Raw genomic sequence first — 18,400 nt, forward strand, 5'->3', positions numbered from 1 at the left:
TATGTAAGCAGCCTCTGGATCCGGGCGGGAGAACAATGTCTCTATCCTTTTCATTTGAAAAGTGCTGTGGCCTAAAGGTCTATGTGCACAGATCCCCAAATCAGCCACATGCTCTAGCAGACGTCCTGATGTAGCATCCATTCTGTGGACAGGACTTGATCTTTCCTGCTCAGCATGTCTGCTCTTACATTTTCTCCGAATAAAGCGGTTAGCAGTATCACATTCCTCTCCTTCTGCGTCAGAGAAGAAGTTTCTCTTGTTGTCTCGTATAGAGATTTGGGAGTGAGTACCCCTTGTTTGCTGATGTAGGCCAGCGCTGTTGTGTTGTTGGAGTTGACCTGCACCACTTGTTTTACTACCGTTGGATGACGCCGGACTTTGAGAGCTAAAAGGATCGCTGTTAGTTCCTTCTGATTGATATGCCAAGACTCTTGCTGTCTGGTCCAAGAGCCTGAGAACTTCGTTGATTCCCAGAGTCGCTCCCCATCCTGAGTCCGATTTACTGAGAACAACACAGTAGGTCTGGGTTCCTCTGTTTTAGGAAAGATGGCCCTCTTGCAACTTGGATGGGGTTGATTCCACCATTTTAGATATTGCCTTACAGGTTTCAGATGGGGATGCACTTCTCCTCCAATTCTTTTTTTTGTCCAGTTCCGATTGAGATGGAATTGTAATGGGCGAAGATTCAGTCTCCCCAAGAGACAAACTGCTCTAGAGAGGAAAGGGTTCCCAGCAGACTCATCCATTCCCTCACCAAATGTTCGTTTCCTTAAGAAGCTCTGAATCTTTTCTAAGGCTTGTTCCGTTCTTGATAACGACGGAAAAAAGCCGAAAGTCTGACTCTGAATCCTCATCCCCAGGTATAGAATCTCTTAGGATGGAATCAGTTTCGATTTTTTCCTTGTTGATAAGTAGGCCCAGTTCTTCTGATAACTGGATTGTCATCTGAAGATCCTTCAGGCAGCGTGTGTGGGAAGGGCTCTGAGAAGGTAGTCGTCTCTGGTATAAGGAGATTCTGATGCCTCGTCAACATTCCTGCTACATTGTTCATCAACCTCGTGAAAACCTGAGGAGCGGTGCAGGCCAGAAACAAAGAGCTCGAAAACTGGAACACTTCTTCCTCGTGAGCGTTTCTCAGATATTTCTTGGAGCTCGGGTGGATAGGGATGTGGAAATACAGCATCCTGCAGATCAATGATACCATCCAGTCATGCTGTCTGACTGCTGCTAGGACAGATTTCGTCGTTTCCATCGTAAATTTTGTCTTTGAATAAAAACGATGAGAGCACTCACGAATAGCACTGGTCTCCATCCCCCAGAGTTCTTGGGAACCAGGAATAAGCGATTGTAAAATCCTGGGAATCCTGCTTGAACTCTTTCTATGGCCTTCTTTTGCAACAGAAGAGATATTTGCTGTTGCAGAGCCTCCGCTGGTTTTCTTCTTGTATTTGGCCGAAAGGTCTATCAGTCTTGATGCCAGAGGCTTCCTCAGAAAGGATCTTGTACCCCTCTTTGATCAATTGGATGGACCATGGATCCGATCCTCTCCTTTCCCACACTTGCCAGAAATTGTTCAGTCTGGCTCACCGCTGTCTGAAGGAGACTCCCATCAGACTCTGTGTCTTCCTTGTCTGTAACTATCTTTCGTTGATCTTCTCCCCAGCAGATCTTGAGTTTCCTCTACTGAGGGTTTTGAAACGAAAATTACTGAGACACAAGCAACTTCTCCTCTATTCTTCCGTGCAAACGGCTTGTTGGTATTACTTTTTAGCTGTTTTCGTAATCAAGTCCTCGTGGCCTTTGTGATAAGGTCAGCTGTGACTTCTTTACCAGCTCTTGAGGGAACAGGTGAGCAGAAAGAGGAGCATAAAGGAGTTCTGATTTTGAATAGTAGTTACTCCATTGGAAAGAAAAGAGCAAAGATGTGCCCTTTTCTTTAAGATTCCTGCAGCGAAAAGTGCCGCCAGCTCGTTGGCACCATCTCTGAGAGCCTTATCCATGAAAGCCACTGTATATACAAGATCCTCCGTGTCTGCATTCTTGCTGGTGTCCATCTTCTTACCCAAGGCTCCCAGGGTCCAGTCAAGGAAATTAAATACCTCAAAGGCCCTAAAGATTCCTTTGAGAAGGTGGTCCATTTCTGAGGCGGACCAAAACACCTTTGACTTCACCATAGCTAATGCGGCAGAAGTGTCTACTAGGCTCAAGAAATCCCCTGGGAAGAAGAGGAACTCCTAGGCAAGAGATTCTCCAGTCTCGACCAAACGCTAGATCTAGAAGCTAGTCTGGCTGGGGGAAAGGAGAACACCGTCCGGCCTAGATCTTTCTTAGTATTCATCCACACTTCCATCAATTTTAAAGCCCGTTTGGATGAGCGAGACAACCATTTTTAAGAAAGAAGCTTCGTCGATGACGTCTTTCTTAAAGTAAATTCCGATGGAGGAGAACGAGGAAGAGCTGGAATGAAGTTATCAGGAAAAAGTTCCGTGAAAATTTGTCATTAAAATCTTTTAAGTCCAAAGAGGATGTTGGTCTTTTCGCTCTTCCTCGTCCGATGTGTCATCCAATCGGATTGTCTAGTGAGTGAGGCAGATCGTCTTCCATCCATCTGACTGATGCCCTGTTATCGGGTCGGTAAAGTCCTCCTTTGTATATTGGAGTTCAGTTTCATGGCGCTTTTGGCGTCCTGGCGTCCGTCATCTTGGCGTTTCCCCTGTTAGAGCATATTGACGCCCAGTTTCTTGACAGTGCCTGGTGTCTTGAGCGTTATCTTCTAAGAGACAACTTCCCTGGCATACATTCATGGGCGCTTTGACGCCCTGGCGTCCAGATTCTTGACGCCCTGGCGCCCTGAGACCAATCTCTAGACGCCTGAGTCTTGAAGTCTCTCTCTAAGAAATCAACTTCTTGGCGTCCAGTTTCATGATGCTTAGGTCCTGGCGCCAAACTCCTTGACGCCTGGTGTCTTGGCATCTGTCTTCCTGCAGATCAACGTCTTTCGTCCAGCCAGATGACGTTTGGATCCTTGTTGTCCAACTCCTTGTGTGTCCTGGTCCAGCCTTCTGTCGTTCGGGTGGCCCAAACCTTGAGGTCACTTGAGGAACTGGCCGCCTGTGTGACATCGGTCAAAAAGCTTCCTCAGGTTGACGTGCAGCGATCGGATGAACTTCTTGAGTAGGACCAATCTTCTTTCTGTGTTCGCTGTACCGCCGATCCAGGCTTGAAGTCACTTGAGAACTGGCACCTGTGCGACATCTGTCCCAATTATCTTCCGGGTGGCATACAGCAATCGGAGGATCTAACCGTATCCTTCTTTCCTGCAGGCTGTAAGAGACTTGAACTAGGAAAGAGTTTCTGCTGCATATCTTTAATCAGTAGTAATTGTGGAGCTTCCTGCTGCTGGGGACAGACCAGGGAAGTCACAACTTCATCTATCAACTCTTCCTCAAGGATTGTGGATAGTGTTCTGGGACAGAGTACCAACCGAGGGAAGGGGAGGGGCATGTACAGAGGGTAGTAACGTCCACCTTCTTGCTGTCAGGCGTCCTGATTGGTGCTGCCAGTTTACGTCTACTCTTGGCGGAGAGCTGCCTTCTGGAGTTGGAAGGAAAATTTACTCGACTGCTCCAGTGGCTACACCCTGGAGCCTGACTTGTCTCTCCGCTGTCGTCCTTCAATAGCGGGGAAGTTTTCTCTTGAGAGGTCTCGATTCTGACTTAAGACGCCAGCCCGTCTGGGGACTGCGCCATCCCAAGACGAAGAACACAGAATTTAACCTCGCCTTTTCTATGGCGAGGGTGAGCGTCCTGGGAAGCGCCAACAGGTGCGCTCGAGGGGACGACGCTGGGGACTAAAGCCTCTCGCCTCCCTTCGTCTTCGACATTCCTTCTCACAGGGGTTGGTGAGCTTGGAAGAGGTCAGGACTAGGAGCGCTACAGGACCGGCGGCCCCCTCCACTGCACTTGCACTAATCTTTTCACTTTTTAGATCTCTCATATCAGACCACAACTTCTCCCTGTCTTCTGCAAGGGATTCTACCCGTTTTCCCAGGGTTTGAATGGCAGCCATCATATCCTGAAAGAGTTGGTTCTTTATTACCTGTATCAGAAGGGAGTTAGAAATTACCGCTACTGCTGAAGGATCAATTGATTGTTAGAATGGGGCAAGGAAATCTCTAACCCTGGCTGTCCCTTGAAGAGTGAGATATAGAACTCTTGGCTCTTCTGAGCCGGTCTCTTTCAAGTTTCCTCACATATCGGTTGTAATCTAACCATTCTCTTTCAGACAGACCCAAACATTCATCACATCTATCGTCCAATTCACAACTCTTACCTCTACATTTTACACATATTTGATGGGGATCCAAAGAGGCTTTAGCAAGTCTAGTCTTACATCCCCTCACACACATTCTTACACTCGATGAAGAGTCAGACATGTTGAAAAAACCAAAAGAGAGATCCAAAACACAAGCAAAGGTTCAAACCAATCAGTGTCTAAAAGGTCTAAGAATAATCCAAAAGCAAATCCAAAAGCGGCTAAAGCAAAGCCAAAGGGTTTTCACTAAAACAACTGAAAAACACAGGCTTACAGTAATCAAATTCCAACGATGTCACCGTTAGTACAGGAAGAGCTGAGGAATATGTAGAATGGTTCCAGTTACCTGGGTAGAGGGCACAGGTGGACCACCTGATTACCCGATCGGCGATTTTAGCGATGTTTTGAAATTTTGCCATCACGTCAGGGACTTAAGCTATATATACGAGTATAACTACCAGGTCAGTTAGATGTTTGAAAATGTGAAATTAACTCTTTGTAATGTCTCCAGTCTTGTGCACGTTTGTCTAAATTCCCTGCCTTGCACAGGTCAAGTTTAAACCTACGTGCCAAAAGAGCAACTTCCCACTGTAAAAAAAAAAAAAAAAAAAAAAAGGCAGAAATGTATTCTTTCTACTAAAAATTTTTCCCCTTCTGAATTTCACTATTACAAATAAAAAACAAAATTACTAACATCAATATTTAGATAAGCAAACTCAACTAAAAATATCAAACCTCCCATGATTCAAGGTTAGGGGACACCAAATCAAAACAATTTTTTTTTATAAAAATATTTATAAAATTATAAAATTTGAGCTTGTACAATTCCTGCATTGTATAGCATGGCCTTAACAGGAATTTCCTTCACCCTCTCTAACACATGAAAAATTCTCTCAATTTAGGGTCATGGTACCTTTTCTATTTCTAAGCAACTTTTGTGTCACTTATGAGCCTCCAATGTTCATTCCTTTCAAATACAAAAATATGGTTAATAAAAAATGTGACCGATGAGAGACAGACAAGATGATTCAAGCATACAGGTAACTTTAAAACTGATGGCAAGGTGATATAAATAATTACAGTATACAAAATAAAGGGATATAAATAAATTACAACATACAAAATAAAGGGAAACAGAAAGAGGATACATTTCTGCGATAAAAGATGCAGCATGGAGTAAGCTGCAAAAGTGATGTTGGATAATTATATGGAAAAAGTGAAAAGATGGAAAACAATATCAAAAGAAAGGCCACCAATCATACACTTGTCCCAACTTGTGCACTGTTGATAATACTGTACCTGAAAACAAAACTGCTTTTCAATACAGATACAGTGGTACCTTGACTTACGAGTTTAATTCGTTCCGTGACCGAGCTCGAACTCAATTTGCTCGTAAATCAAACAGAATTTTCCCATAAAGTGATTGGAAATACTATTAATCCGTTCCAGCCCCCACAAAAACACACCAATTTCTGTTATGTGTTTTTAAATAAGAAAAATATACTTTATAAATAACAAATAATGTAAAAAATGGCAAATTTTTAAAGTAATTTGTATTTTTCCTATCTATACAAACCTGAGGTCCTTTACATTAGGAATTACTTTCAGCAAAGCTAGAATGACCGTTTAACTTTTGAACAAGGTGGTTAGGCAGTTATCTACCATCCGGTTGGTGGGAGTCCTGCCTGCCCAGATGTAAACATTCCAATTTGCCTTTTGGCCTAGGTAACAGACTGAGGGGTGTCATGAGGTGGGCATAAAACTGTAAAGAACCTCAGGTTTGTATAGTTATGAAAAATACAAATTACTTTAAAAATTTTTCATTTGTTCCTACACAATATACAAATCCGCAGCCCTTTACACTAGGAAGACTTACTTCTTGGAGGGAGGAAACTGAATGAGTCTCTGAACTGACTGTAGTTTGTCACACCTGGATACTCCCCCTGGTTGAATACAGCGAGGAAGAGTTCCGTGTCTCTGACATGTTGAACGGAGTAAGAACTGCATGTTCAACTGTCAGACTTCTGGGCCTTTTTGAATGAGTGGGAGAACGCAACATCATTCGAAAAAGGGCTAGGAAGAGTTTTGAGTCGGAGACAATAAACAAATATTATCAATGGGTTTGTTTCACTGTCAGGGACCCCTTTCGCCCCTTGCTAGAGAAAGAGGCAGGATTGCTTCTATAAGGGGTCCCCCCTTGCTAGAGAAAGAGACAGGATTGCTTCTAAAAGTCTAAACATAGAGAATATAACTGGTGCTTGATGTAACACTTAGCTGCATCGGTCACCAGCTCCAGCATGTGACTGCTCATTATCCTTCTCTCTGCCTGCAGAGAGAGAAAATGAAGGATGATGAGGAAGGGAGAGGAAGGGAGGCCAGTCACTCACACACACTCTTCCTTCCACAACCAAACACCTTAGGCGAGAAGCAACCTGTCCTCTTACAGGAACTGGGTAACCTACACAACTTGTTGAGCAGCCACCACAGGACCCAAGGAAAAGGTGTCCAAGGACTTGTGGGCAATGTCCCCAAGGTCAAATGACGTGAAGGTGGTCTGGTGTGACCTTAAGTACCTGAGGAACTGACAGATTCTTCTGGAATGCAAGGGATGGACCAATGCCCAACTTTGTGAGCTCTTGGACAAAATATAATGGTGTCGTCTGCAGTAGCAGCAGCGTACACCCTCTTGATCACCTCAAGAAGCCAAAAAGAGACTGTGCTCTTGGACACCTCTTTCTTGGACAAGCCAATGCTAACAAAGAGTTGTCAACACTCAGGCCGGCAAGTCATCTTAAGATAGCACCGCAGCACTCTAACAGGACATAGTAACATCTCGTCTGGATCATTTAGCAACAAAATCCTCTAGGGAGAGGATTGTATAGGACTCGAATCTGACATTAGGGACCAATGGATTCTGAGTCCTTGCTAGGAATTCTGGGACAAAATCGAGCATAACCCATCCCCATCCCCTCGAGTGTTTAACGTTGAAGGAAAGTCCATGAAGTTCACCTAATCTCTTTGCCAATGCTGGGGCTAGCAGGAAAATGGTCTTGAGGGTCAGATCCCTGTCTGATGATGACTCTCGTATAGGCTCGTACGGTGCACGGGTCAATCTCCTCAAAATGACAGTCATGTCCCACTCAGGGGGCCTGAGGTCCCTGGGTAGGCAAGACCTTTCGAAGCTTCTCATAAGCAGAAAAATCTCCAGTGAGGAGGACATATCTACTCCTCTCAGGCATAAAACTAGGCCCAGGGCAGACCTACAGCCTTTTACAGCTGAGATGGAGAGAAGCTTTTCTTGGCGAAGGAATACGAGGAAGTCCACTACCTGCTGCATAGTGGCTCCAACCGGAGAGAGACCCTGTCTACGACACCAACCACAGAAGACAGCCCACTTTCCCTGGTATACCACTGCAGATGATTGCCTGAGATACCCAGACATCTCTGTTGCTGTGCGGCAAGAAAAACCTCTTGCTCACAAGAGATGCTGGGTAGCCTCCAGCCGTGAAGACAGGGAATGCACTGCCTGATGGAACTGTTCCACATGTGGTTGACACAGAGGGTCATGTTTGGGAGGAATCTCTCCTGGTGCTCAGAAGGAAGAGCCAGCAGGTCCAGATACCAAAAGGCTTGTGGCCACTTGGAAGCCACTAGGGTCATTCTGAGACGGGGTGATCAACGCTGTTGATCACCTTGTGAATAAGACAAAACGGAGGGAAGGTGTAGGCGTTGAGGCTGTCCCATGGGTGTTGAAAGGCATCCTCTGCAGCGGCCCGTGGGTCTGATACAATGGAATAGAATACCTGGAGCTTTCTGTTGTGCTGGGTGACAAGCAGCTCAATAGAAGGGTGCCCCCATACCTGGAACAGCCTTTCCGTAATGTCTGTGTGAAGGGACCACTCTGTCCTTATCACCTGATCCTGGCGGCTGAGCTTGTCCGCCACTACATTTCTCTTGCCTGGAATGTATCTGGCTGACAGCTCTACTGAGTGAGCTGCTGCCCACTTGTGCACCTGCATTGTCAACTGACGCAGTGGAAGGGATACTAGACACCCTTGCTTGTTGACACATGCAACTACTGTGGAGTTGTCGCTCATCAACACCACCGAGTGTCCCATCACTTGATCCTGAAACTCTCGGAGAGCCACGAAGGCCACCTTGGGTTCCAGGATGTTGATGTGAAGGTGCTTGTCGTTTTGGTCCCACACACCTGAAACCAGCAAATCTTCCAGGTGTGCAACCAATCCCTTGCTCGATACGTCTAAGAACAGAAGCTGTCTTACTTCCTTCGAGAAGAGAATAGGAAAGGACTAAGGATCTCACGCCTGGGACCAGGACTCCTTCATTCTCCACTGGAGAGAACAAAGGTGAAGCCGCCCATGAGGGACCAGCTTCTCCAAAGATGACATGTGACTGAGAATGACTTGCCACTGCCAAGCTGGTTGCTCCCGTCGAGACAGGAACAACTGCCCTGTTTTCCTGAACTTGCTGATACGCAAGCCTGAGGGGGAAGAATCTTGCTGCTGCTCTATCTATCAGCATGTCCAGGTACTTTAGCCCCCGCTTGGGAATGAGGTCGGACTTCTCAAGATTCACCACAACACCTAGGTTGTGGCAAAACTCAAGAAACTCTGTCCTATAACAACTGTGAGCGGGAGCTTGCCAGAACAAGCCAATCATTGAGATGCCTCAACAGATGTATCCTGTGCGAATGAGCCCAAGCTGAGACAAGGGTGAACACTTGCTTGAACACCTGGGGAGCGGTCAAGAGCCCGAAGCAGAGTGCCCTGAATCTGTACCCTTGAGGATAAATCATAGGTACTTGCAAGAGGACGGATGGATGGGTATTTGAAAATACGTATCCTTCAAGTCCACCATAAGCATGAAGTCGTTTTCCCTGATGGGTGTGAGCACAGTACATGGCAAGGGAGAGAGAGCTATGACTGGTCTCCAACTCACTGAGACTTTCTCTACGAGAACGATACAGCTGTAAAAGCCTGGGGACCAATCTGTCATGACTTCCACATTGACTTTCTTCAGCATCACCTGCACTTCCTTTAAGAGGGTGAGGTCCTTCGGTGAGCCGGGTAAGTAAGTTAGGGGATGGACCAGGTCGTTGGTGAAGGGTGGTTGAAATTCGAAGGGGAGTAGTTAGCCCTCCTAAAGGACATCCACTACCCATGTCTCAGCTCTATATCGCTGCCATGTTGCCCAATGGCTTGACAGGCACCCCCTCACCAATAAATGGCAGCAGCTGGAGAGGAACACCACCCATAGCAGCTTCCTTCTTCTTTACTTTGCCCCCTTTTCCAGGCTGGAAAGAGGGTTGAAAGGGGCGTGACTGCGCTCCCTTCTTGGCAGAGGATGAAGAAGTCTGGGTGTTTCCTTGGGCACCCTTTGAAGCCTGGGACTTCTTAGGGGGAGAGGAAGTGCTAGCTTGACACGAAGGTCGAGCCGCAGTGGCACACGAAGACCAGGAGGTCTTAGCCACTGCCTGGTGGACAAGGTGGTTATTATCCTCAACACGCCTCTTGTCCACCGCAGAATCTACCTGATCTCTAGGAAAGAGTGAGGCAGAACTCAGCAGCGGTCCACTGCTAAGGGTCAGAGCCAACTCAGGTCCTGCAAACCTGGAGATCTGATTCAGGACGGCGTCCCCTCCTCTTCAACACCGGGTTGGCCCACAAGTTCGCCGTCTGGTGGGCCAGTTAGGAAATAGTCCTACCTCCAGACTGGCAAAGTCTCCCCAAGACATAGTCCTCCCCAGGGGTGATCGAACCCGAGGAGGGGGCCACCTTAGATACTGTAAAGGACCACAGATCCAACCAGGAGACTGTCTGGAGTACTGCCACGGTGGTAGCCTCCAGGTTTGCTGCCTCTTGCTGCAAGAGAGATATCCTTTCCACAGTAAACTGCTGCAGCGACAGACCCAGACCTAGATGAAGCAGGTCTGGGTCAACCTGCTTAATCAGCAAAGACCTCTCAGAGTGTGTGTAAAAATGCTTTTGGCGAGGTAGAGGAGGAGGAAGCAACTTATTTGAACGATTCGAGCGAAGAGAATTCTCTGCTCAGACCAGAGAATTCACCTGCTCAAGTACTCACTCAGAAAGTTTGGACCACAGCAGCCCCAACAAAGCTTTGGGTTCCCTCTTAGGACCCCAGAAAGATCCTAGGCACGAAGGACAATCCACAGAAGTGACCACGGTCCCTTCCCCAAGATCGCTGTGCTGATCTCTGCAAAAAACCTCTGTATCTTAGGGGTGTCCGAGTCCTGGGGAAGAGGACCCTAGAGTCTGGAGCACTGGGTCAGGAACCTGGCCGAATACTCAACAAAGTACTGGCAGGAGGTGAAGAAGCACCTGCATGCTTTGACACCTTCTCTTGTCCTGTGCCTAAACCAGACCAGGGAGCAGACTCTCCAGTACCGGTCTGGGGTACTACTTGAGGTTTCGGTGAACCCCGAGTACTCGGAGTGACTTGATCCTATCAAGCACCTGAAGCTCCCGTATCTCGTCCAGGACAATCAACGGGAGCCCCTCCTACCTGAGTGACCAAAGAAACTTGGGAGGAGGCAGGCACAGCACCAGTCTTGGAATTGGACTTCCCAGAACAGGTTCCGAGAGTCCAGGCCTTGGAGACTTGAGGCTCCTGTATTGCAAGACCTCGGAGAGGTGCACAAAATGGTCCCTAAGTCCGAAGACTGGGGAAAGCCAACGCGAGATCCCACTGCCACTTCTGTGGAGGGAGGCAGCCCCTCAGAGGCCCCGAGACAAGACTTCTTGGGGGGGGGGGAACATCCTTCTTCTCCTTCGACTGTTCAGCGTCAGAGGAAGGAAAGGAGGCAGCAGAAGATGAAGACAAAGACGAAGGCGACGATGACACCTTACGAGACCTCTTCTTCCTGGACATCTGCAGGATCGTTGGTCAATAGTTGGTCCCCCATGCAGGTGGTAGCAGCAGGAGCATTGAGGACAGCAGGAACAGCATGCATGACAGGTACAGCAGGTGGGAGGGTTACTGCCTAACCAGGAGCAGGAGCATGTGGTGCAGTCTTGTCTACCACAGCCGGAGTCATCAGGGTTGGGTGCATGGTAATGGAAGTGGTTGTCTTTGTGAACGCCGTCATCATTACCGTAGTGGTGGTAGTGGTGGCGGAGGCATGTGTTACCACCAGCAACCCAGGAGCACGACCAGACCTTGCACTGACAAAACACCCGAGAGACCCACGAAGATCCAAGTTTTTCAGAGTTCGTCCGCCTGACCTGAAGAAGACAAATTTGGGGAGGTAACCTCATCTCACTCCGAGGAAGAAGCTTCCTCCTCGGAACAAGCGGAGGCTACCAAACCGAGGTTGTCCTGATCACCAGCCCCCCGGCCCCCTCCCCACCCGACGATCCCCACCTGATGAATCAGATGAAGACAATGAGGGGGAGACCGTTCCCGAAGGAGAGACAGCCAAGCGAATAAGTTTAGTGGGAAGCAGAAATGAAAACGATGGGTTGGCAACCAAAGACGTAGTCGTCGGTATGTAATCACTGGAAGACGCTTTGGAAGCCTTCTTCTTGTAATGCCTCCTGCCAGTAAACTTCACTCACTATACTGGAGACCAGGAATAAACTCATCACAAGTTGAATTACATTCATGCCACTGCAACTGGTGAAGAGGACATGAGGGTCAACACTGACAGGAGAGTGGAAGTGTGTGCATGGCTTACCATCAGCACTGGGGCTTACACGCAAGGCACTGCCCTTCTGAACAGGCTTAGATGGTTCGTGGGTTTGCACAATGGAATATCAAACACATAATCAATCGAGTAATGAATAAAAAAAATAGAACGATTCCAAATGAAAAACAGCATGCTAGGCAGAGTGAGGAGACGCATGTCCACATCACTCGATGGCCGAAAACAAGTTGGAATGTTTACATCTGGGCAGGTGGGACTCCAAACAACCGGGCGGTAGTTAACTGCCTAACCACCCTGTTCAAAAGTTAAATGGCTGTTCCAGCTTTGCTGAAAGTAATTCCCAATGTAAAGGGCCGACAGTCTGTATATTGTGTAAGAACATATACATAATAAAAGTGAATGTAAAGAAATAAACTGGTTTTGTTGAGTGTACTTTACCGTAAAGATCAAATGAAGACGCTGGCCGAGGTGGAGCAGAGAGACGAGTGGGCTCGTGAGTGTCTCAGTGGGTATGGAGGGTGGTGGTGGTGGGAGGCAGGAGATTGGCAGAGGAGGTTTTTTCACATCGTGCTCTATCACTAATGTAACTTACTAGCTACACACTTAATGCTACATTGCTAAATTTAACTTAGACACTACGTATACTACACTTCATTGCTAAACTTAATTGCTACTTTTTAAATTTTTTTTTTAATATTCTTCTTCACCGAGTTTTTTCATGTAGTGCTCTATCGCTAACTCAACTTACTCGCCACACACTTAATGCTGCATTGCTAAATTTAACTTACACACTACATATCCTACACTTTAATCGTTAAACTTAATTGCTACTTTTTTTTATTTTTAATCTTCTTCTTCACTGACTTTTGCCTTTTTCACCAAACTTTCCTGGTTTTCACATGCAGGGCCTTTCACTAAAAACCTATCCAAGGAGATTAGTTTCTTTCTGTCTTTCAAAATTATTCTAAAATGAGCTAGGCAAGTGTCATTAAACAGCTCCGACGCACGACCTGTTACAACTTTTTCAGGGTGCTTCTTTTCAACAAACACTACAATTTTCTCTCACATTCCCAACACTTCCTTAATTTCACTTGTAGCAACCTCCTCCGACACTTGCTCCTCCTCCTCCAAAACCTGCAAAGCCTCTGTACACTGCTGCTGCTGTAGCTCCTCCAATTCCTCCGTTGTCAGTTCCTCGTTGTGCTCCTCAATGAGGTCGTCAACGTCTTCTTGATCCACTTCCAGGCCCATGGACTTTCTGGGGGACACAATTTCTCCACTACCAGCTCTTCAGGTTCAAATCCTTTGAAGTCCTGTTTGGACACAACCTCGGACCAGTTTCTTCCATGCAGTTTAAGGTCCTTGTGATACCCTGCCAGGCCATGTCAATAATTTTGAGGCAGGTCATGGTACTGCAGTAATCCTTCCAGGACTCTCGAAGGTTGAGGTTTGTGGCCTCCGCAACCTCAAAGCAGCGCTTGGAACAGGTGCTTGGTGAAGAGCTTTTTGAAATCTGAAATAACCTGCTGGTCCAAGGGGTGCAGGATAGGGGTGGTGTTGGGTGGGAGGAAGAGGACCTCAATAAACTTTAATTCTTCTTAATGTCATCTGTGAGGGTTGGTGGGTGTGCAGGAGCACTTTTGAGGACATTAACCTGAAGATTTTCTTTGGTTATCTTGGGGGACTTAAAGGCTCTGGGGTTTTCCAAGTGGTATACAAGTAGCGGCTTAATTTTGCAGTCACAACTCGCATTTGTGCACAACGCAAGGATCAGTCTATCCTTCATAGGTTTATGGCCTGGCAAGCTCTTCTCCTCTGCCATTTTATAGGCCCTCCTCGGCATCTTTTTCCAGAGGAGCCCTGTCTCATCACAGTTGAAGACTTGCTGGGTGACGTATCCTTCAGCATCTACCAGTTTGGAAAAACTTTTAACAAACTCCTCAGCTGCCTTCACATCAGAGCTTGCTGCCTCACCATGCCTGATGACAGAGTAGATGCTGGTCCTCTTTTTAAAATTATCAAACCAGCCCTGGCTGGCTTTGAATGACTCTTCTGATGTCTCATCCATCGATCCTGGTGTCTTCCGCACCAAATCCCTGTAAATGTCTCGTGCCTTCTCACAGATGATGCTCAACATCATGGTATCTCCTGCAAGCTGCTTCTCATTCAGCCACACCAACAACTTCTCCATCTCTTCATGGACAGAGGTCCCCAGCTTTGAAATAATCTTAACGGCCTTGGCTGAGATTCTAGATTTTATCGACTCCTGCTTCAAAATGGTACAGATCGTAGTAGTCCGGTTGTACTGCTTCACCACGTCCATAAAATGCACACCTTGATCATGTTTTTCTATAATTTCACACTTAATATCCGAGGTACTTAGCCTTTTCTTCTTCTCAGCAGTGGTCTTAGCACTCACTTTCTTAGGACCCATGGCAATAACTAAGAAATGTTCCAAAATACAGGGGCACAGCGAGAAACCAAAGTGAGAAATGCTATGAGATGCTGCGGAGAGAATGAAAGCTCTCAGCTTGGAAGGCTCGGGGAGCTAGCTGGTAATGGCAGGCGCACTGGGAGATGGCGGAACCTCCCAGGCTCGCTGGTTTGTAGCTCAAATCTCGACTCGGAAAACTCGTATGTTGGTTCACTTGTAAGCCAAGGTTTGACTTACTCTGAAGCCCAAGTATTATATACATTCAGTAATACCTGTTTGTGTACTGTTATACTTTTTGCAATAGCTAAATCACCATTTTAACTCAAAACTACGTTACTCAAAAGTCCGGAAATCTTTCACGTGTTATAAATACTGTAGTCTGAATAAGAAAATTCAAAACGCCAAGCATCATATTATGCCATGTGCGCACTTACCTGATATATCCACAAGTTGATCAAGAATATTCTCTTCATTTTTTGTATCTGCATCTGATGGTGCTACTTTTGGCAAAGAACAAATATACTCTTGACCATATTTATTGACTACAGTCATGACATCTCCTTCATACACCTGAAAATTTGAGAAATATTGCATACATCAATAATCTCAAAAACAACAAGCCTTTAACATCAGTAAACTGTAACAGGCTACAGTAATGAAAATATGAATAAAGAACTTACTGTATATTCCCATGAAAATTATATGAATATAACCAAAAAAATCAATGAATTTCAGTTACAACTCATACTTAGCTACATGCAGTATACAAATATATTACACCTGTACTTTACTTACATTGAATGTTCAAAACAGACACAACATAAACAATGGAAAATACAGCATTTTGAAAAGACATGACTATATAGAATATTAAGGTTTATGGCCAGGTACACCAGGAAGACTGCACAGTAAATTACAGCCAAATCTATTGTAAGTGTCCTTACATAACCAAGGGCTTCATACCATATCCCTGCTACTGCTAACAGTAATGTCATTAACCTAACCCAAGAAGGTAAAATAAACCCATACAATGCTCCTGTACTTATTCTCCTAAAATTGAGCATGAATGTAAACCATTATTTTCTCATATTTTTTTAAATGATTCTTACAATACTAACATTAATTCCTGTTGAAAATGGTTCACTAGGCCAAGTTAATAGCCTGTAGGAATTTATAATGTGTATAATCATCCATATTTACATATTTTTTCCTGTATATGTAGTTCAAGGCAATTTTCCTTTATACAAAAATCTTCAGAAATTACTAATAGCAGAAATGTGGGTTGGTTGTTTTAAAATTATGCTTACTTTTTTTTTTGTGTGAGGCCAGGTTCAATGATTGCTTTTCTTGTACATACCCTTTGGTATAACTCTTGATGTTTCTGTACTGTTGTGCATATATAGTGTGGAATAATTTTTTTTTTTTTTTGTTCAAAACATGACAATGTTTGTTCTTTCTTGTATTATACCTGTTAGCCCTAGAGTACATGAGCAGTGATTCTGATATGCAGTTACTCATGTGTGAAAAAATTTGCCATTTCTTTGAGCCACACAATGTAATCTATCCTATGTCCTGAAGTTAGCAATTCAATGATCTTCAATGAGGCTATTTACTTCGAAGTGGCCAGGTTACAATACTATCTTCCTGATATTGTAGTTTTGGATGTGACTGATGAGTCTGCTACTTGTTTTCTTGTAAAGGCCTAGCTAATCAACTACAAAGCCTATATCTGATGAAGAGGGGGCACCCTGAGTAAAGTAGGATTTGGTGTCTTAAATTAGGTTAGGTTGATTATGAATATCATTTCACAGCCTCCCGCACAAAAAATTTTCAGTTTCCCATGGAGGGCGGGGGATATTATCAGACATATGGAAGGATTGCAATAGGTTAATCGAGCATTAGCAACAGAAACAAATATCAGATTCAGCAGCATGATAAGCACTACTAGGGAAAAATATTTTTGTTTTCCTTGTTTTTGAATTAATATTTGCCAGCATATTGGCCCTAGCCTATACTTGTACCTAACACTGACCACTTTTTTCCAAAAGTTACTGATGGAGGGAAGTGCACAGCCCCAATAGAGCAGGGACTAGGATGTGAAGCTTATGGTTCTTTGATGCCTTTTGAAATAATTCTTGCAATTGTTTGCTTTCAATTAGGCCATTAGTTAATCAACCATAAACCCCACAATCACAGTAAATCTTCAATTATTGTTGGGAAATCGCCTACGTTTGAGTAGCAGAGCATTTAACATATCCAAATGTTCAAAATTTTATGCAAATAAAAAAAAAGAAAAACATTGTGAGCCTAATCCTGGTTTAGGATTACCTTTATCATCCAGGTCAGCCTAAATAAACAGAAAATCAAACGAACAACAATTGATTTTTTTATGGCAGGAGGGGTAGGCCTAGGCTACTGGAAGCCTCTACAAATCTAGGCTGGCTGAGCCTCGTCTAACCTAAGCTATATAGCCTAAGTTAGCCTAAACTAGCCTGGCTCCCAGTAAAGTAGCCTATAATAACGTAGAGTAGCGCATTTCATCCAGTTAAAATTTTGTTAATCCTTTTACATAATTTTCATCTATGACTAGGACTAAACTCTGAGCTACCTTTCTAGGCTATTTAGGCCTAATCACAGCTGTTGATCCCAATTACACCACACGTCAGAGCTAGACCTACAGGCAAAACTTTATTTTTCTTTAAAGGCTTGCAAACAAAGACTAGGATTTTAGGCTATTTTTTAGTTATTTGCTCATAAGAATCTACGCATTACTATTAAACCAACTTCGACACCACAGGCCTCAGCTAACAACACAAAAAAGTAAATGACCTGAATTGCTTAGGCCTAGGCTACGCAGCTGAAACCAAAACCGACTCACCTGGTCTTTAATAACGGGCTTATTGAGGATATCGATGGCGTAATGTATGGAATTGATTTCGTCTAGGTTTAACACAGTATTGAGGGACTTGACGGCAATAAATAACGAACACACGAAAGGATAAACACGAAGCCACATCATCTCTCCGGAAAATATTTCGTCCGCTTTACATGACAACGAAAACAAGATTCGCTCGACTCTCCACACGAACGGACTTTTCCCGGAGGAGTTTGACCGTTATTGTACGTATATTTCCGGAAAATATCGTTCAAAGTTTACATCAAATGGTCTATGTTTCATTTGTTATGTTTATATTATCGTTGTTTTCTTGTTATTTTTGTGTTTAAGTGTAGAAGTCATCCATTCTAGCGTCTTCAAAATCTATAAAATTGCTTCGAAAACAGAGTATGCGAGAAACCTTAAATAAATCGGTCCGTTTCGGTATCTAGATGTGTCAGGCCACTGATATTCTAGAATGAGTTGGATTTCTATATTTTGTTTCGAAATACGTAATTTTTGACGTGAGGTTCTTAGACCAAGACAAGTCATCAATCTCACAAACGCTCATATATATATATATACGCATGTTTTTTTTTTAGAAAAAGAAAAGCTGCAAAAAGCCGACAGAGAATATACAAACAAACTAAAATTAAATGTTAAAAAACAATTAGGCTATGTCAATGAAGAAAACTATAACTGACTCATAAACGGGTCCCACTAGAATGATCAAAAGGCTTGTAGAGTGATCATAATACGTGCTGCGTATATATTTAAATGACTGTGTATAACTTCATGCACAATTAAAAATAGATATACACTTACTGAGTTACTGATACAGATAAATACATGCCATCACACACAATCACTTTACTCTAAACTCGTGCGTATGCAACCATGCATACTCATATACTACACTTTTAAATGTTTGAGAACGTATTTACACATTAAATACATACATACATACATACTTAGACATAAACATATAGGAAATTTGGTAGGAGAAACAACATAAACTATGAAAATTAATATAACGACATAGTACTATATTTGCAAAGCTTAATGAAAATAACAGATAAGTAGCCTATATACA

General features: G+C 44.3%; 1 protein-coding gene across 5 annotated transcripts in view; it reads right to left on the reverse strand.

Annotated features, from left to right (window-relative positions):
* The window catches only part of LOC136835201 (protein OS-9-like), a 103,083-nt gene extending 85,309 nt beyond the window's left edge, over positions 1–17,774 (reverse strand). For 4 of the 5 annotated variants that reach the window (XM_067098432.1, XM_067098431.1, XM_067098430.1 and 1 more), the window contains exons 1-2: positions 17,311–17,774; positions 14,867–15,002 (exon numbers count right to left, since the gene is read on the reverse strand). In XM_067098432.1, coding sequence (XP_066954533.1) covers positions 14,867–15,002; positions 17,311–17,451 — 277 coding nt within the window. In that variant the 5' untranslated portion in view covers positions 17,452–17,774. The remainder of the gene's footprint in view (positions 1–14,866; positions 15,003–17,310) is intronic. The other variant, XM_067098433.1, reaches the window with a different exon arrangement.
* Between the last annotated feature and the right edge of the window lie 626 nt (positions 17,775–18,400).

Source organism: Macrobrachium rosenbergii, chromosome 55, assembly GCF_040412425.1.
Source record: "Macrobrachium rosenbergii isolate ZJJX-2024 chromosome 55, ASM4041242v1, whole genome shotgun sequence".
Classification (NCBI taxonomy): Eukaryota; Metazoa; Arthropoda; class Malacostraca; order Decapoda; family Palaemonidae; genus Macrobrachium; species Macrobrachium rosenbergii.